Source organism: Jaculus jaculus, chromosome 18 (assembly GCF_020740685.1).
Source record: "Jaculus jaculus isolate mJacJac1 chromosome 18, mJacJac1.mat.Y.cur, whole genome shotgun sequence".
NCBI lineage: Eukaryota > Metazoa > Chordata > Mammalia > Rodentia > Dipodidae > Jaculus > Jaculus jaculus.
In genome coordinates this window covers 46229084-46250073 of record NC_059119.1, presented here as the reverse complement: position 1 = coordinate 46250073, position 20990 = coordinate 46229084, and the positions used below count along the sequence as shown (strand labels likewise).

The 20990-nt window shown below is 45.6% G+C and overlaps 1 protein-coding gene across 1 annotated transcript in view; it reads right to left on the bottom strand.

Moving 5' to 3' along the window:
- The window catches only part of Stpg4 (sperm-tail PG-rich repeat containing 4), a 61291-nt gene that overhangs the window by 23987 nt on the left and 16314 nt on the right, over positions 1-20990 (bottom strand). The window contains exons 4-5 of the mRNA XM_004660201.3: positions 1741-1805; positions 1007-1061 (exon numbers count right to left, since the gene is read on the bottom strand). Coding sequence (XP_004660258.2) covers positions 1007-1061; positions 1741-1805 — 120 coding nt within the window. The remainder of the gene's footprint in view (positions 1-1006; positions 1062-1740; positions 1806-20990) is intronic.

Sequence of the window (20990 nt, the reverse complement as noted above, 5' to 3'; positions counted from 1 at the left end):
AACTGGCTGGAAGGAGGCGTGACTGGGGACATGACTTTGAAGGTTATGTCTACTTCTGAATCCAGCCTGCCTTTTTGTTTTGTTTTGTTTTCTGAGGTAGGGTCTCACTCTAGCCCAGGCTGACCTGGAATTCACTATGGAGTCTCAGGGTGGCCTCAAACTCACTGAGATCCTCCTACCTCTGCCTCCTGAGCAGTGGGATTAAAAGCGTGCACCTCCATGCCCGGCTCCTTCATTGTTTCTTAATCCTTTGAGGTCTCTTTGGTTCTTAGTACTTTGTTTTCCACGTGGGCTGAAGAGATGGCTTAGCGGTTAAGTGCTTGCCTGTTAAGCCTAAGGTCCCCGGTTCAAGGTTCAATTCCCCATGTTAGCCAGATGCACAAGGGGGCGCGTGTGTCTGGAGTTCATTTGCAGTGGCTGGAGGCCCTGGCGTGCCCATTTTCTCTCTCTCTCTCTCTGCCTCTTTGTCTGTTGCTCTCAAAAAAATAAAAATAAATAGTTTCTTATATGATCAAAATTTTAACATTTTAAAAGTAATCTTTGAATATTTGAAACATCAAATTCATCATGTATTTTTGTAGCATATATTTTATTTGTTTTTGACTTTTCCTTTTTTAAAATATTTTATTTATTTATTTAACAAAGAAAGAAGGAGAGAGAGAGAGAGAAAGAATGGGTCCACCAGGGCCTCCAACCACTGCAAAGGAACTCCAGACACATGTGCCCCCTTGTGCATCTAGCTAACATGGGTCCTGGGGAATCGAACCTGGGTCCTTTGGCTTTCCAGGCAAATGCCTTAACCACTATGCCATCCCTCTAGCCCTATTTTTGCTTTTTCAAGGTAGGGTCTCACTCCAACCCAGGCTGACCTGGAATTCACTATGTCATCTCAGGGTGGCCTCGAACTCATGATGATCCTCCTACCTCTGCCTCCCACTGCTGGGATTAAAGGCGTGTGCCACCACACCCAGCCTCAATGTATATTTTTAAACAACTGGGTACTTACAGGAGTGAAGTAGTTGGGTGGAAACCTTTCAACTGCTGAGCGAAATACGAAGCTCCTATATTTAAAAAATAAGAAGAAAAGAAAAAAGATTTTTGAAACCTGTTGTTTTGAAATGAAGGCCTTTGTTATTCCCTGTTTCTCACTGGGTGTTTTTAAATACTAATCTGGGGCTGGAGGGATGGCTTAGCAGTTAAAGCGCTTGCCTGCAAAGCCAAAGGACCCAGGTTTGATTCCCCAGGACCCACATAAGCCAGATGCACAAAGTGGCGCATGAGTCTGGAATTCGCCTACAGTGACTGGAGCCCCTGGCACACCCATTCTGTCTGTCTCTCTCTCTTTCCCCCTGCATCTTTCTCTTTGTCAGATAAATAAATAATTTATAAATGCTAATCTGGAAATGAGATGTATACATACCTTGCATACTTGGTATGCAACTACATATTTAAAGAGAAGGGCTTGGGCTGGAGAGATGGTTTAGCAGTTAAGCGCTTGCCTGTGAAGCCTAAGGACCCCGGTTCGAGGCTCAATTCCCCAGGACCCACATTAGCCAGATGCACAAGGGGGCTTACACGTCTGGAATTCATCTGCAGTGGCTGGAGGCCCTGGCGCGCCCATTCTCTCTCTCTTTCTCTGTCTGTCGCTCTCAAATAAATAAATAAAAATAAACCAAAAAAAAAATTAAAGAGAAGGGCTTGAGCGAAGTGGTTGAGAGAAACTTATAAGTATCTAATTACCTGGCCATGTGCTTGGGGACTGGCATAGGAAGTATGTCGTATTGCCCTGGGGAAAGCTGAAGTGTCTGCAGAGAAGAAACAAAGAGTAACAAGTGAACATTCATCTCACTGCATCGTCTGCTGTTCGTAACCCTTGGCTTTATGATCACACGTCTCATCATCGGGGCCCTACGTGAAGAGTGAGAGAGGTACACTTTCAACAAGCCTGACAGCTCAAGTGCGACCCTCCCAGCACATGAAGCCGGACACAAAGCGTCACATGGAGGGCTGGAGAGATGGCTTAGCAGCTAAGGTGCTTGCCTGTGGAGCCTGAGGACCCAGGTTCAATTCTCCAGTACCCATGTAAGCCAGCCACATCAAGTGTAGCGTGAGATTTGTAATCCCAACATGGGAAGCAGAGCCTGGAGAATCTGGAAGCTTGCAGGCCAGCTCGCCTGGTGCATGTAGTGGCAAAACAAAAGAAAGTGTGGGGGCAGGAGCTGGAAATCGCTCAGTGGTTAAGGTGCTCGCCTGCAAAGGCTAACAGCCTGGATGTGATTCCCAAGTACCCACGTGAATCCAGATGTACAAAGTGGTGCATGCATCTGGAGTTCATTTGCAGTGGCTGGAGGCCCTGGTGTGCCCATTCCTGCCCCCTGCCATGTATTTTCTCTCTTCTCTAGCTCTCTCTGTCTGGTTGCAGAGGACAAATTTACACAGAAAGAAATCAGTGAGGCTGTTCCATTTTCAATAGCAAACAAAAAAAGAAAATTAAATACGTTGGAATAATTCTAACAAAGGATGTGAAAGAACTATATAATGAAAACATAAAAACACTCAAGAAAGATATAGAGGAGGACTAGAGAAGATGGAAACACCTCCCACACTCCTGGATAGGTAGAATTAATATCGTGAACATGGCAATTCTACCAAAAGCCATATGGAGATTTAACGCAATACCAATAAAAAACACCAGCATCATTCCTCACAGAGATTGAAATAATGATCTCAGAATCATATGGAATGGCAGAAGGCCTTGGATATCCAAACATATCCCCAGCAAAAGAAACACCTATAGTGGTATGACCATACCTGATCTAAAGCTATATTACAAAGCTATAGTGATAAAAACAGCATGGTACTGGGATAAAAACAGAAACATAGACCAATGGAACAGAATTGAAGACCCAGACCTTAGGGAAAGTAACTTTGGCTGCTTGATCTTTGACAAAATTGCCAATAATGTAGACTAGAGAAAAGACAGCATCTTCAACAAATTATATTGGACAAAATGGATGACCATATGTAGAAAAATGAAATTAGATCCACTCATTTTGCCATCTACAAAAATAAAGTCCAAGTGGATTAAAGACCTCAATATAAAACCTGAAAGTCTTCAATAATAAAAAGAGGAAGCACTCTTCATCATACAGGAAAAGACTTCCTGAACACAATCCTAGTAGCCAAGGAAACTAAACAAACACTGAACCAATGGGATCTCATGAAGCTAAAAAGCTTTCACACAAACATACCATAAGCGGAGCCAAGAGATTACCCACTGAATGGGAGAAAATCTTTGCCAGCTGTACCACTGACAGAAACCCAATATCTAGAATCTACAAAGAACTCAAAAAACTAAACAAGAAAAAAATCCATCAACCCACTCCGAAAATGGGGCAGAAAACCGAACAGGGAGTTCTCAGAGGAAGAATTACAAATGGCTAACACACACTTAAGAAAATGTTCAACATCTCTAACCATTAGGGAAATGCAATGCAGATTAAAACAAGTGGGGATTCCGCCTTACCCCAGTAAGGATAGCAAACATTAAAAAATTAAGTGAAGGTTTGGAAGGATGGCTTAGCGACTAAGGCATTTGTGCGCAAAGCCAAAGGACCCAGGTTTGATTCGCTAGAACCCACCTTAGCCAGATGCACAAGGTGGCGCATGCGTCTGGAGTGGAATGCTGGGATTAAAGGCATGTGGCACCACACCTGGCTAAAAAGTTTTTTTTTTTTTTAAGTGAAGCTTCAAAACATTCTCATTAATCACTTTTTACAGTGGATTTTAATTTACTTTAAAATTTTCTAAAATAACTTATTTATTTATTTACTTGAGAGAGAGAGAGGGAGAGAGGGGAAGAGGTGAGAGAGAATGGATCCGCCAGGGCCTTCAGCCATTGCAAACGAACTCCAGATGTGTGCACTCCCTTGTACATCTGACTTAGGGGGTCCCTGGGGAATTGAACCTGGGTCCTTTGGCTTTTCAGGCAAGTGCCTTAACCACTACGCCATCCCTCCAGCCCTTTAATTTATTTTATGTATGTGTGTGTGTGTTTAGGCATATGTGAGTGTGCATGTGCATGTGTGTGGGTAAGCACACACATACACGTGCATGTGCATGTGGAGGCCAGAGAACAACCTCAGTTGTCAATTCAGAAACATCATGCACCTTTCTGTCTCTCTCTCTCTCTCTCTCTCCATATATGTGTGTGTGTGTGTGTGTGTGTGTGTGTTGCTGTTGTTGCTTTTTTTTCAAGGTAGGGTCTCACTCTAGCCAAGGCTGACCTGGAATTCACTATGGAGTCTGAGGGTGGCTTTGAACTCACGGTGATCCTCCTACCTCTGCCTCCCAAGTGCTGTGATTAAAGGCGTGCACCACCATGCCCGGCTGTTTTTTAATCCCTTATTTTTATTTATTTCTTTGACAGAGAAAGAGGCAGGGAGGAAGGGAGAGAGAGTGAGAGAGAGAGAAAAAGAGAGAATGGGCGCGTCAGGGCCTCCAGCCACTGCAAATGAACTCCTGACACATGAATTTGGCTAACGTGGGTCCTGGGGAATCAAACCTAGGTCCTTTGGCTTTGCAGGCAAATGCCTTAACCGCTAAGCCGTCCCACCCTTTATATCAACAAGTTTATACAGTTGACATTTAAATTTTCCAATTGCGTATATTCATTGTAGATGGTGCTAAATTACATAAGGATACTTTCATCTGAAAAAATATATGTATTGTACGTTGAGCTTGACAAGTTTTTAAACATGGTGTGAGGTGAATCCAAATTCCCCCTTTTACTTTGAAGACAGAATTTCTATTTATTTATTTGAAAGAAACAGAGAGAAAGAGAGAGAGAGAGAGAGAGAGAGAGAGAATGGGTATGCCAGGGCTTCCAGCTGCTGCACACAAACTCCAGATGCATGAGCCACTTTGTACATCTGGCTTACATGGGTGCTGGGGAGTTGAACCTGGGGTGCCTAGGCTTTTCAGAGCAAGAGCCTTTAACCATTAAGCCACCTCTCCAGCCCCTTGAAACAGAATTTCTGTTTGGCCTGTAGCTTATCAATTAGGCTAGACAGGTTGGTCAGCAAGCCTTGGGGACCCTCCTGTCCCCACATCCTCAGAGCAGGGATTACAGACATGCATTATCATCATCTGCTCTATTTATTTATTTATTATATGTAAGGAGAAAGAGAATGAAAATGGGCACACCCGGCCCTTTAGCTATTGCAAACAAACTCCAGATGCATGAGCCACTTTGTGCATATGACTTTACATGTGTAGTAAGGAATCACTAGGCTTTGCAAGCAAACACCTTTAACCACCGACCCATCTCTCTGCCCCACGCCCCCAGCACAGAATGGTGTTTTTTGTGTTCTTTTGTTTGTTTTTCGAGGTAGGGTTTCACTCTAGCCCAGGCTGCCCTGGAATTCACTAAGTAGTCTCAGGGTGGCCTCGAACTCACTTTGATCCTGCTACCTCTGCCTCCCAAGTGTCATCACGTCCGGCCTGGCATTTTTATTTGAATTCTGATAATCATGTTTGTGAGACAAGCACTTCACTTCCTAAGCTATCTCCCCAACCCTCATGGTGGATTTTATCAACAATTATGCCCAAGATACTGCATGGAAGCCGGGCGTGGTCTTTAATCCCACACGTCTTTAATCCCAGCACTGGGGAGGCAGAGGTAGGAAGATCACTGTAAATTCGAGGCCAGCCTGAGACTATGTGAATTCGAGGTCAGCCTGGGATAGATAGAGTGAAATCCTACCTCGATAAACCAAATTAAAAAGAAGGAGGAGGGCTGGAGAGATGGCTTAGTGGTTAAGCGCTTGCCTGTGAAGCCTAAGGACCCCGGTTCGAGGCTCGGTTCCCCAGGTCCCACGTTAGCCAGATGCACAAGGGAGCGCACGCGTCTGGAGTTCGTTAGCAGAGGCTGGAGGCCCTGGCGCGCCCATTCTCTCTCTCTCCCTCTATGTGTCTTTCTCTCTGTGTCTGTCGCTCTCAAATAAACAAATAAAAAATTTTAAAAAAAAAAGAAAAGAAGGAGGAGGAAGAGAAGCAGCAGCAAAATGCTGCATGGAAAAATGTCATCTAATTGACCACATTTTCTAATGTATTAGATCCCATAAATCAGCACATCCTAGTGTTGGTGATGGAAACACAGTGGTCAGAGATGCCGGGTGGGTGACTGTAGCAGACAGCTTCGGGTCGCTGAGATGAACTTCCAGACCAGGCACAGCTGTGGAGAAGGGATGTTTATTGAAGCTTTCAGACCCGGGGGAAGTTCCATAGTGGCAGAAGAAGAAGTTGGCCCCCTCTTAAAGGACCAGGCAGCGAGAGAAAAAAGCCAAAAGGCAAAAGCCACACAGCGCACTTCAGGAAGTGGAGGAGAACTCAAGCTCTTTGCATAGCTAAGACCCACCTCCTCCAGCCAGTTGGTGGCAGATCTAAGTGACAAACCGTAATGACACACTGACTATATTGGCAGCCATCTATTCAAACTACCACAGTGACCTTCCAGGGCCAAAGGCATGTGCCAAAACACCGGAGTCAGAAATATGGGGACAGGGAGAAACTGAATCCAACGCTGTGGTCTGAAGATGACCTGTGAGTTTGGCAGCCCTTCCTCAAGGAGAGCCAGGGAGAGTGTCCATTTCTGGATGAAATGGTTTCTCACACACCAGTGAACTTGCTTCAGAATCTCTGATGGGCTCTGATGTCCTTGTGTCCATGGGTGTTAATCCAAGCGTGTGAGAGCGTCAGAACTGGTAGACAGGACGGAAGCATGAGACAGAGAGAAAGAGAGAGAGAGAGAGAGAGAGAGAGAGAGGCTGGGCAAGAGGCCTGGCTGGACCTCCCTAAATAGCCATGCTGCAGAAGCTGGCAAGGAGGAGATGGAGAACAAAACCCTAGGAAGCCTGCTTCCGGAAGTGGTGGTCTCCTCTGGATTTGAGGAAACAGCATCACCTTTGTCATGCGTGGAGCACCCACCTTTATCTTAGCATGAGCTGCACATGAAGCTCACCGGTGGCACTTTGCCCTGTAACTGTCAGTTTTTTAAAAGAAATATTTTATTATTTATTTATTTGAGAGAGAGAGAGAAACAGAGAGGAAGAGGCAGAGAGAGTGGGTGCGCCAGGGCCTCCAGCCCCTGCAAACGAACTCCAGGTACGTGCGCCCCTTTGTGTATCTGGCTAACGTGGGTCCTGGGGAAATGAACCGGGGTCCTTAGGCTTAGCAGGCAAATGCCTTAATCGCTAAGCCATTTCCTCAGCCCAACTGTCATTCTTTTTTAAAATATATATATATATTTTAAGGGCTGGAGAGATGGCTCAATGGTTAAGGAGTTTGCCTGTGAAGCCAAAGGACCCAGGCTTGATTCCCCAGGACCCACATAAGCCAGATGCACAAGGGGGCACATACATGCATCTGGAGTTCGTTTGCAGTGGCTGGAGGCCCTGGCATGCCCATTCTCTATCTGTCTCTCCTCTCTCTCTTTCTCTCTCTGCTTGCAAATAAATAAAAAATTTTAAACGCTTTTTAATATTTATTTATTTAAGAGAAAGAGAGAGAGAATGTGTGCCCCAGGGTCTTCAACTGCTGTAAACAAACTCCAGATGCATGTATGTGCCCCTTGTGCATCTGGCTTATGTGGGTCCTGGAGAATCGAACTGGGATCCTTTGGCTTCACAGGCAAACACCTTAACCGCTAAGCCATCTCTCCAGCCCTGTGACTGTCATTCTCATGTCACTAAACTGTTTTTATCATAGAGGCAGTGTCTTGTGGATATGGTGGTAACAGTAAATATGAACTTCATGGTGAAATATACACACCATTCTCATGTACCTGTGCCTTGTTTATTGTCCAAGGAGACAACGGTATTTTTGTATCACACTGTAGAAACACAGAACATATTTTATTTTAGTTTTAAAAATATTATTTATTTTTATTTATTTGAGAGAGAGAGAAAATGGGCATGGCAGAGCCTCCAGCTACTGCAAATGAACTCCAGATGCATGCACCACCCTGTGCCACTGGTTTACTGGGTCCCGGGGAATCGAACCTGGGCCCTTTGGCTTTGCAGGCCAGTGCCTTCACCGCTCACCCATCTCTCTAGCCCCGGAACATATTTTAAACAGGGGTCTTTCTTGGGGGCCAGTCTCTTGGTTTTGGTAATGGTGACATAGATACTTGCTTTACATTCACTTGAGACTCTGGCTATATGTGTCCTTCCCTCTTTCACCTTCACAGGGGCGGGGAGGGGAGGATCATCGGAAGGTGGGGGTGAGGCTTAAAGCAGCTTTTGGTTCTACACTCAGCAATCCTCATAAGGTTTGTGTGAGAGCGCTTGTGGAAAACTCATTATGTGGGAAAGGAATACTGGTTCCCCACGGCACCCATATTTGTTCTACGATTCTTGGCATAGCCCATCCCTTGCTGTTTAACGTAACAGAGGCCTGACTCTTTCCCATGGAGTCTTGAAAAGTCCACTTCCTTGTCTAAGAGACTGTTCCTCTGTATAATCACTAGGCTTGTGGTACACAATCTGGATGGGTCTGTTCTTCCGTGTAACACACACACACACACACACACACCTGCACATATCACTTCCTGCTTTCCACATACGCCTCATTTGTAATACATAAGACTCAGAAAAGCTAGACAACATGCCCAATAAAGATACCTGATTCTAGTTAATTAATGTTTCAATCCACACTGATTGAGGCACTCAAAAATATTGCTTAACAGGGGCTGGAGTGATGACTAAGTGGTTAAGACACTTGCCTTCAAAGCGAAAGGACCCGGGTTCAATTCCACAGGAACCACGTAAGCCAGACGCACAAGGTGGTGTATGTGTCTGGAGTTCATTTGCAGTAGCTGGAGTCCCTGACGCACCTCTCTCTCCGCCTCTTCCTCTCCCTCTCTCTTAAATAAATAATAAAATTAATTTTGAAGATATTGTGTAACAGCCAGGCGTGGTGGTGCACGCCTTTAATCCCAGCATTCAGGAGGCAAAGGTAGGAGGATCTCCGTGAGTTCGAGGCCGTCCTGAGACTACTATGCTTGGCCAAGCTGGAGGGCTGGGAGCTGTTCCCAAGGCCCCAGGTGTGACAGGTCTTGTACCAATAAACCAATGTGTCCCATGTGAAGGAAAAAAAAAAAAAATCCAGGCTTGGAGGGATGGCTTAGCGGTTAAGTGCTTGCCTATGAGGCCTAAGGATCCCCATTCAAGGCTTGATTTCCCCAGGACCCACATAAGCCAGACACACAAAGTGGCACATGCATCTGGAGTTCATATGCAGTGGCTGGAGGCCCTGGTGTGCCCATTCTCTCTCTCCACACCCCCCCACACCCCGCTCTCTGTCGCTCTCAAATAAGTAAAAATAAAATTAAAAAACTCCACCGGGCGTGGTTGCACACGCCCTTAATCCCAGCACTCGGGAGGCAGAGGTAGGAGGGTCACTGTGAGTTCGAGGCCACCCTGAGACGACATAGTGACTTCCAGGTCAGCCTGGGCTAGAGTGAGACCCTACCTCAAAAAATACTAATAATAATAATAAATTTTTAAAAATTGTAACAGGTTCAGGTCATAAAATAGAGTAGAATGGCATTAGTGTGGCTATCTCAGTCAGTTACACTGCACTGGCCCCATCAATTTCACACAACTGTGGTAGAGTGGAAAAGCCCACTGTTTACTAGGTTCTCGGCATGAGCATATATTAATGATGTATATGTCACGCTAAGACTCTGTGTACAGCAGTTTTTGATACATAACAAAATTAAAGGGTGGGTGAAATGGTTTCCTTTAAGCCCCCATATATGCACAAGCCTTCCCCCTTAACAACCTGACCTCCAGAGTGACGCCTTCGTTACAGCCAATGAACTCACATTGACACATCATTATCGCCAAAGTCTAATTACATACACCCTGGTGCCTGACAAATGTACAGTGACATAAATCCACTATTATAGATCATACAGGGAATTTTCCCTGTCCTAAAAAAAAGCCTGTGTGTCCTATCTAGTCACCCCTCCTTCCTTCCTAACCCCTGGCCATCACTGATCTTATCACTTCCACAATTTTGCCTTCTCTCTAATGTCATTCTGAGACAAAATAGAGTGGCTTTAACTCCTCTATCAAGACTTGCCACCATGAGATAAAAGACGTTTCTACCAAGGACTCCTCTCCAAGCTTTCTTGCAAAATGTGTAAGGGCAATTTGCCTGAACTTGCGGTAGTGGTGATGAGCATTTCCACAAGCGTTTGTGAGCCAAGCACAGGCAGACCACAATCCAATGCTCATAAACAGATTGCTGTGTCGAGTACAAAAACCAGATGCCCTTCACCAGGCCTTTAGAGGGAACACCTGAGCCACAAGACACTGGAGAGGGTATGATGAAGACTGACCTTAATCTTCTACAGCTTCTCTCTCGCTCGCTCGCGCTCTCGCTCTCGCTATTCTCTCTAACTCTTTTTTTTTTAAATTTTTATTTATTTTTATTTGAGAGTGACAGATACAGAGAGAAAGACAGATAGAGGGAGAGAGAGAGAATGGGCGCGCCAGGGCCTCCAGCCACTGCAAACGAACTCCAGATGCGTGCGCCCCCTTGTGCATCTGGCTAACGTGGGACCTGGGGAACCGAGCCTCGAACCGGGGTCCTTAGGCTTCACAGGCAAGCGCTTAACCGCTAAGCCATCTCTCCAGCCCCTCTCTAACTCTTTTATATTAGTTATCTTTTTCTTACTTTTCTTAGTGGGCACTGACCTGTAACTCCCAGTACCAGCATGTGGCTATCATCAAACAATGAGCTTTTGATCAGAGAGACCTATAAGGTTTCCTAAAAGAAAGACAGATTTCTGTCAGAGTACTTGATGACCCACCAAAGGTTAGTGGTAAGACCCTACTGCTGAAGACACCTTATCCAGTTGGCACGTAAAATGGGATGGCATAGCTGGAAGAGAGTCAGTCCCCAGACAGTCAGCGTGTCTAGTGCCAGAAGGTACTACATGGGCGACTGGGGGAAAATGACCAAAACCTGTCCAAGCAACTCAAGGTCTAACCTACTTAGCAGCAAATAACCTGTTGTGATGCCCACACAAGTGCAATAGTGGCACACAGCCACGGTGGGGAACCAACTGCTCTTGATTCAGCTAACTGATCCCCTCAGTGGTACGGTACCCATAGCTGGAGCTGGGAAACAAGTCAGAACCATATCCAAACATAAGCCCACTCTCCATTATCAAGCTACCATCAATTGAGGGCTACAAGAAGGCCCACACCTATTAAATTCTCTATAAAAAAGTAAGGGTTATCTCATTTGTCGGGTGCTAACTTTACTCTCCGTTGGAGAATCTGCTTCTCTTTTTCAGACAGATGTAGATCCTAAGGAGAGAGTCACCCCATCATACCTCAAAAGGGCCTCGGCCGAAACTAAGAACAATTGGCAAAACAAGCAAGGGTGCTGTTTTCCTGGTGAACCGGGTACCAGCACAAGGGGGAAGGAAATCAACACAGAGAAAAATCAACGCCTACCAAATCAGAGAGCCAGAGACCCAGAGGCCCCCAACGGGTGACTCTGACATTCTTTCAGCCCCCTCTTCCGCAAAATTTCCCTGAGCCATGTTGGGTTCATTTTTGGTCTGCTTCAGTGATGAGGTGTTGGGTCATGATATGCAGAGACATGTCTCCTACCCATAACTATGGGCTAACTCCACAATGCATGACCCATATATCTCAACAAGGAGGGGCCAGAGGGAGGGGGTGGGATGTGGATGAGCCCAACAGTGGTACCAAATTGACTGTACTCGCTGAGCACAAAACTAATTAATTAAAAAAAAAAAAAAAAAGAATGCCAGGAGCAAAGAACTGAGGCGTGGTGTGCAGAAATCCCAGGGTCACGCGCAATACCTTTGTACCTGGGCAATGGAAGCTTTGCTCCTCAGAGAGCCAGCTAAGAGCCCTAGGCCCCAATGAAGCCTCAGTTAAGTGGTATCGCTGGCTTATTCATGGTCTCTATTTTGAATTGAGCAAAACAACCAAAGGCTGAGCTGACGACACCAAGAATAAGTGACACTGAGAAATAAAAGCTGGCAACAGAGCTGGGCATGGTGGCGCACGCCTTTTCTCCCAGCACTCGGGAGGCAGAGGTAGGATGATCGCTGTGAGTTCGAGGCCACTCTGAGACTACAGAGTGAATTCTAGGTCAGCCTGGGCTAGAGCGAGAGCCTACCTTGAAAAACCACACACATACACACACACACAAAGCTGGCAACATAGCTAGCTGGGCCGTAGTTCAGCTGCTGGGGTGCTGGCCTGGCAGTCATGGAGCCCTGGGTTCCATCCCCAGCACTGGACAAACTGGGCATGGTGGTGCATGGCTATAATCCCGGAACTTGGAAGGCAGAGACAAGAGTATCAGAAGTTCAAGGTCATCCTCTACTACATATCTCAAGACCATCCCAGGCAATACGGTCTCAAAATAATAAAAATAATATAAGCTGGTAACTTCAACAGTGACAAGACTGATAATATAAACAGAACCTTACAGCATGTGTCCTTTGCCTATTAGCTTTTTCACTCAGTAATATGTATTTACCTTTCTTCTATGTCTTTTTTTATAGATTCAAAGCTCATTTCTTTATTTCTTTCTTTCTTTTTTTTTTTTTTTTAATTTTCCAAGGTAGGGTCTCACTCTAGCCCAGGCTGACCTGGAATTCACTATGGAGTCTCAGGGTGGCCTAGAACTCACGGAGATCCTCCTACCTCTGCCTCCCAAGTGCTGGGATTAAAGGCATGGGCCACCACACCTGGCTTCAAATTTTTTTATTAACAACTTCCATGATTATAAAAAATACCCCATGGGAATGCCCTCCCTCCTCCCCCCTTTTTAAAAATTATTTATTTCTGAGAGAGAAAGAGGCAGATAGAGAAAATGGGCATGCCAGGGCCTCTAGCCACTGCAAACAAACTCCAGATGCATGTGCCACCATGTACCTCTGGCTTATGTGGGTCCTGGGGAATTGAACGTGGGTCCTTAGGCTCCTCAGGCAAGCGCCTTAACGACTAAGCCATCTCTCCAGCCCCAAATCAATTTTTCAATTCCGTTTATTTATTTGCAAGTTGAGAGAGAGAGACAGACAGAGAGAGAGGGAGAAATAGGCACTCCAGAGCCTCCAGCCACTGCAAACAAACTCCAGACACGTGTGCCCCTTTGTACATCTGGCTAACATGGGTCCTTAATTGAGCCTCGAACCGGGGTCCTTAGGCTTCACAGGCAAGCGCTTAACTGCTAAGCCATCTCTCCAGCCTCCCACTCATTTCTTTTAAGAACCAAATAATAGCCAGGTGTAGTAGTGCATGCCTTTAATCCCAGAACTCAGGAGGCAAAGGCAGGAGGACTGCCATGAGTTCAAGGCCACCCTGAGAGTACATAGTGAATTCCAGGACCACAGTGAAACCCTACCTCGAAAAAAAAAAAAAACAAAAAAACTGGAGAGATGCTTTAGCAGTTAAGCGATTGCTGCCTGTGAATCCTAAAGACCACAGTCTGAGGTTCGATTCCCCAGGACCCACGTTAGCCAGATGCACAAGGGGGCACACGCGTCTGGAGTTCGTTTGCAGTGATTGAAAGCCCTGGTGTGCCCATTCTCTCTCTCTTTCTATCTGCCTCTTTCTCTGTCACTTTCAAATAAATAAATAAAAATAAACAAAATTTTTTTTAAAAAGAACCAAATAATATTGCATTGTCTGAATATACCACAGTTCTGTTAAGTCATTTTTCTACTGATGACCATCCTAGTTTGCTTCCCACTTTTGAAGATTTGACCTGCTATAAACACCCATGCATTTGTGTGGATATAATTGTTCAATTCCCGTGGGTAAATGCTAAAGAGTGACATGAGTAAGAGTATATTTAGTGATTTACATAATGTATGAAACTGCCCTCCAGCATGGCTGTCCCACTCTGCGGTTCCTCTGGCAACCATGAGTGTTCCTGTCTCTCCCTGTTGGGTTCTCAGTGTTCTGGATTTGGGGGATCACATTGTTGGCTGAATATTCTGGCTGGCGTTTTTCCTGGTGACATACAATGTGGGATATCTTTTCACTTGTTTACTGTCTCCATATCTTCTTTGATGAGATATCTAGTGAAGCGTTTAGCCCACTTTTTCAACTGAACTGCGTGTTTTGCTACTGTAGAATTCTTTTTTTCTTTTTTTTCTTTTTTTTTTTTTTTGGTTTTTTGAAGTAGGGTCTCACTCTGGTCCAGGCTGACCTGGAATTAACTCGGTAGTCTAAGGGTGGCCTTGAACTCATGACGATCCTCCTACCTCTGCCTCCCGAGTGCTGGGATGAAAGGCGTGCGCCACAATGCCTGGCTTACTGTGGAATTTTTTTTTTTAATTTTTTATTTATTTATTTGAGAGTGACAGACACAGAGAGAAAGACAGAGGGAGGGAAAGAGAGAGGATGGGCTCGCCAGGGCTTCCAGCCTCTGCAAACGAACTCCAGATGCGTGCGCCCCCTTGTGCATCTGGCTAACGTGGGACCTGGGGAACCGAGCCTCGAACCGGGGTCCTTAGGCTTCACAGGCAAGCGCTTAACCGCTAAGCCATCTCTCCAGCCCTACTGTGGAATTTTTAAAAATACATTTTATTTATTTATTTGAGAGAGAGAGAGAGAATGGGCACACCAGAGTCTCCAGCCATTGCAAACGAACTCCAGACGCATGTGCCCCCTGTGCGTCTGGCTTATGTAGGACCTGGGGAATTGAACCAGGGTTCTTTGGCTTTGCAGGCAAATACCTTAACCACCAAGCCATCTTCTCCAGCCCTACTGTGGAATTTTAGGAGGTTTTTTTTTGTTGTTGTTTTTTGTATTTTTGTTTTTTTGGGTTTTTTGTGGAGCTGGGAAACTGTCTCAGCAGGTAAAAGGACTTGCAGCGTATTGCAGTCAGGTTCACATTGCTGGTAGAAATCACCCGACCAAGAGCAGATTTTGGGAAAAAAGGGTTTATTTTGGATTACAGTGTCAAGGGGGGAGCTCCATGATGGTAGAAGAAAACAATGGCATGAGCAGAGGGTGGACATCACCCCCTGGCCAACATCAGGTGGACAACAGCAACAGGAGAGTGTGCCAAACACTGGCAAGGGGACACTGGCTAGAACACCCCTAAGCCCGCCCCCAACAATACACCGCCTCCAGGAGGCGTAAATTCCCAAATCTCCATCAGCTGGGAACCTAGCATCTAGAACACCTAAGTTTATGAGGGACCCCCTGGATCAAACCAGCACATGATGCAAACATGAGGCCCCAAGAGGGCTAATTCATCCAGAGTTTGAATCTCCAGTATCTTTGTAAACAACTGGGTAAAGCCACACACACATGCAGGAACCAGAGAAGCACTGGGCCTCACTGGTCAGCCCACCTGACCAAATCCAGCAGACCTGGGTTCTGTGTGGCTTTGCTCAAAGGAAGCACATGGATGAGTGGACAGAGAAAGACACCCGATCTTCTCCTCTGGCTTCCACATGTGCATGTACGTGGCACATATATTTGCACACACACACACACACACACACACACACACACACACCATGCAGTTCTCTCTCTCTCATACACAGAAAGGATTCTTTGTATATTCTAGATATGTCTTATGCAAATATTTCCTTCCAGTCTGTGGCTTGTCTTTTCATTTGCTTTGCAATGTCTTTCATAGAGCATACATTTTTAGTTATATTTGAATATTTAAAATACTTTTATTTGCCAGGCGTGGTGGCGCACGCCTTTAATCCCAGCGCTTGGGAGGCAGAGGTAGGAGGATCGCTGTGAGTTCGAGGTCACCCTGAGGCTATATAGTGAAGTCCAGGTCAGCCTGGGCTAGAATGAGACCCTACCTTGAAAAACAAAACAAAACAAGCTTTTATTTATTTGAAGAGCAAATAGAGAGAGACAGAATGAGAATGGGTGCACCAGGGTCTAGTGATCCTGCAAACCAACTCCAGACACATACACCGCTTTGTGCATCTGGCTTTACACGGGTCCAGAGGAACGGAACATGGACTGGCAGACTTTGCAAGGAGGAACCTATAATTGCTGAGCCATCTCCCCAGCCGAGAATATCAGGGTTTTTTTTTTTTTTGTAATATTTTATTTTTATTTATTTGACAGAGAGGAAGAGGAAGAAAGAGAGAGGGAGAGAGAGAGAAAAAATGGGCACGCCAGGGCTCCAGCCACTGCAACCAAACTCCAGATGTGTGTGCCCTCTTGTGCAGCTGGTTTATGTGGATCCTGGGGAATTGAACCAGGGTCCTTTGGCTTTGTAGGCAAGTGCCTTAACTGCTAAGCCAACCCTCCAGCCCCAGTTTTTTGTTTTTTTTTTAGATTCAGTTTACACACTTTATTCACTCTTCACACATGTTAATTAAGCCAATTCCTTTGTCCATATCCTCTCAGCTACCCTAGCCTCCTGGCCCTAACCCCCCCAGGGCATCAGGGGTCTTGACCTTGCTCCTTGCCGGCCTGCCCAGGGGTCCCGCTGGCTGCTGCTTCTCCTTGCGGCGGGGGTCAACGCAGAGAGACGTGGAGTGTTAGTTGAGTGAATATTCGTGAGTTGAGCAAGTGTGAGTTGAGTGAGCATTTCATCAGCCTTTGCTGGCTGTCCTGTACCCATTTTTAACTCAGTCATCCTGGCTGCTGATAGCCACCCCAGTTTTGTTTTTTTTTAAATAATGATTTTAGTGGTTGCCCCTGAGTCTGCAAAGTCTATTTAGAATAAATTCCAGTACACTTTCAAGCTCTATACTGTCTTATGAGAAGTATGAACACCTTATAATATCAAAGTAATCCTGCCAGTATGGTGGCACACATTGTAACCCCAGCACTCAGGATGCTGAAGCAAGATGATCAGTTTAAGGGCATTCTATCTCAAAGAAAAAAAAAAAAATTTAAGTAGCCCTGGGGCTAGGGGAGATGGTTCGATGGTTGGAGGTACTTACTTGCAAAGCCTGCTGGCCTGGATTCAATTCCTCAGGGGCATCCACTTAAAGTTGCAAAGTGGTGGGAGCATCTGGGATCCCAATGCCTACATCAAAGCACGGGGGTGGGAGGGTGTAAGAGGAATCCAGAAACTTGCAGGCCAGCTAGACGGGTGGCGGCAAAAATAACAAGGGAGCCGGGTGTGGCAGCGCACGCCTTTAAACCCAGAGCTCGGGAGGCAGAGGTAGGAGGATCACCATGAGTTCGAGGCCACCCTGAGACTCCATAGTGAATTCCAGGTTAGCCTGGGCCAGAGTGAGACCCTACCTTGAAAAAGCAAAAAAGGGCTGGAGAGATGGCTTAGCGGTTAGGCGCTTGCCTGTGAAGCCTAAGGACCCCGGTTCGAGGCTCGGTTCCCCAGGTCCCACGTTAGACAGATGCACAAGGGGGCGCACGCATCTGGAGTTCGTTTGCAGAGGCTGGAAGCCCTGGCGCGCCCATTCTCTCTCTCTCCCTCTACCTGTCTTTCTCTCTGTGTCTGTCGCTCTCAAATAAATAAATAAAATTTTAAAAAAAAAGAAAAAGAAAAAAAAAGAGCCGGGCGTGGTGGCGCACGCCTTTAATCCCAGCACTCGGGAGGCAGAGGTAGGAGGATTGCCATGAGTTCAAGGCCACCCTGAGATGACAGAGTTAATTCCAGGTCAGCCTGGACCAGAGTGAGACCCTACCTCGAAAAACCAAAAAAAAAAAAAGAAAGAAGAAAGAAAGAAAGAAAGAAAGAAGGAAGGAAGGAAGGAAGGAAGGAAGGAAGGAAGGAAGGAAGGAAGGAAAGAAAGAAAGAAAGAAAGAAAGAAAGAAAGAAAGAAAGAAAGAAAGAAAGAAAGAAAGAAAGAAAGAAAGAAAGAAGGAAATGAAAAATAGCGTAGCGGGCTGGAGGGATGGCTTAGCGGTTAAGGCACTTGCCTCTGCAAAGCCAAAGAACTCAGGTACAATTCCCCAGGACCCATGTTAGCCAGATGCACAAGGTGACGCATGCGTCTGGAGTTTGTTTACAGTAACTGGGGACCCTGGCCGCCCATTCTCTCTCCTATCTGCCTCTTTCTGTCTCTCTCTCTCTCTCCCTCCCAAATGAATAAATTAAAAAGTAAAATAATTTGAGCCGGGCGTGGTGGCGCACGCCTTTAATCCCAGCACTCGGGAGGCAGAGGTAGGAGGATCGCCTTGAGTTCAAGGCCACCCTGAGATGACAGAGTTAATTCCAGGTCAGCCTGGACCAGAGTGAGACCCTGCCTCGAAAAACAAAAAAACAAAACAAACAAACAAAAAGTAAAATAATTAAAAAAAAAAAAAAAACTGGTTGGGGCTGGAGAGATGGCTTAGCGGTTAAGCGCTTGCCTGTGAAGCCTAAGGACCCCGGTTCAAGGCTCAATTCCCCAGGGCCCACATTAGCCAGGTGCCCAAGGGGGCGCACGTGTCTGGAGTTCATTGCAGTGGCTGGAGGCCCTGGCGCGCCCATTCTCTCTCTCTTGCCTTTTTCTTTCTCTCAAATAAATAAGTAAATCAACAAAATATATCCAAAAAGAAGAAACAAGGCCAACACCACCAGGAAAACTGGTTGTTTTCTTTGGAGAGGGGAGCTGGGGATATGTGAGGGAGCGCAAGCACAATGGGGTGGTCAGAGGAAAATTTTCGGGTGCCACACCTCGATTTCCACTTCGTTTCAGGAAGGGGACCTCCCCGGTTGTCGGGCTAACTCTCTTGGTTGCTCCTGTTTCCAACTTCCTTCTCACTGTAGGGGCACCAGGATTACTGATGCCGCCACAGTTTGGCTTTACGTGGGTGTTGGGGGTCTGAACTTACACGCTCATGCTTTATACACTCTCAGCCCGCTGCTCTTTTTGTTTGTATTTATTTATTTATTTATTTATTTATTTATTTATTTATTTATTTGACAAAGAGGGAGAGAGAGAGAGAGAATGGGCACACCAGGGCCTCCAGCCACTGCAGACGAGCTCCAGACATATGCGCCAACCTGTGCATTTGACTTTACGTGGGTCCTGGGGAATTGAACCTGGATCCTTTGGGTTTGCCGGCAAGTGCCTTAACTGCTAAGCCATCTCTGTAGCCTATTCAAGTTTTTGTTTGTTTGTTTGTTTGTTTGTTTAAGCGAGAGAGAGAGAGGAGAGGCAGACAGAGTGAGTGGTGCATGCCAGGACCTTCTGCCACTACAAAGGGACTCCAGATTCATGTACCACCTTGTGCATCTGGCTTTATGTGGGTACTGGGGATCAGATCCAGGCTGTCAGGCTTTGAAAACAAGCACCTAGAGCCGGGCGTGGTGGCACACGCCTTTAATCCCAGCACTAGGGAGGCAGAGGTAGGAGGATCACTGTGAGTTCGAGGCCACCCTGAGACTGCATAGAGAATTCCAGGTCAGCCTGAGCTAAAGTGAGACCCTACCTCGTAAAATAAATTAAAAAAAAGAAAGAAAGGAAGAAAGAAAACAAGCACCTTTAACCACTGGGCTATGTCTTTAGTTCCCCCAAAAGTTCACTTCTTCACTAAGGAAAAGCCAGTCTCATGCTGTGCATGGTGGCGCACACCTTTTATCCCAGCACTCAGGAGGCAGAGGTGGGAGCATTGATGTGAGTTTGAGGCCTCCCTGAAACTACATAGTGAGTTCCAGGTCAGCCTGGGCTAGAGCAAATCCTACCTTCAAAAAAAGAAAACAGTCTCCTTGTCCCTCATTTAGACCCTATTTTCCAAATGTAAGCTACCATTAATGATTATGTACCTCTGGGCTGGAGAGATGGCTTAGCAGTTAAGGTGCTTACCTGCAAAGCCAAAGGACCCGGGTTCGATTCCCCAGCACCCACGTAAGTCAGATGCCCAAGACAGCACATGAGTCTGGAGTTCATTTGCAGTGGCTAGAGGCCCTGGCACACCCATTCTCTCTCTCTCTTAAATAAATAAATAAATAAAAATGATTATGTACCTCTCAAGAAATATTTGTGCATTACAGAGACATTGCCTCTCCCCCATAATTGACTTCTGCCCCCACAGCGCATGACCCACAATCCCCATGGGGTTGACGGCATTCCTAACACGAAGGGCCTCTTCAGGAAAGGGGCGGGGATGAGGGTAAGATGGTACCAACATGTACTGTCTACATACTAAGTATGTCCATATCTAATAAAATAAATTTTAAAAAATATGTACATTAAACCTCACATATATATATATATTTATTTATTTTCCTTTATATAAATGGGATAATGCTATAACATGAATTCACATGTTGAGTTTTTTTTTTTTTTTTACTTAATGATGACTTAAGAGATACTTTCATATCAGCACCTCATTATTTTAACAGGATACCCAACAGTATGCTGTTTCATAGATGCATCGGTGTTTAGTTTTGGGGTCAATTTTCTAATTAAATGAAATTACAAACAATGACGCAATGTTATATAAACATCTCATAACAATTTAGTAAGACCAACCATAGGCTTAATATAAAGTGATCTCTCAAAATGATTAACATACTACTTAGCTAATTAATAAGGCATTGCCAAGTTTACTGCTACTTGCATTTAAAATATTTCTAGGTTGCCAAATTGCCTTCTAAACTACTTCACAATTGCTGTTTGTATCCATTACTTTTGTTTGTTTGCTTGCTTGCTTTTCGAGGTAGGGTCTCTCTCTAGCCCAGGCTGACCTGGAATTTACTCGGTAGTCTCAGGGTGGCCTTAAACTCATGGGGCTCCTCCTACCTCTGCTTCCCAAGTATTTGGATTGAGGGTGTGTGTCACCATGCCCAGCAACTATTTTTTTGCAAGCAGAGAGAGATGGGGGGAGAGAGAGAGAATGGGTACACCAGGACTTCTTGCCACTGCAAATGAACTCCAGATGATTGCACCACTTTGTGCATCTGGCTTTACGTGGGTTTTGGGGAACTGAACCCAGCAAGTACCTTTAACTGCTGAGTTGTCTCTCTAGCCCCTGTCCATTGCTTTT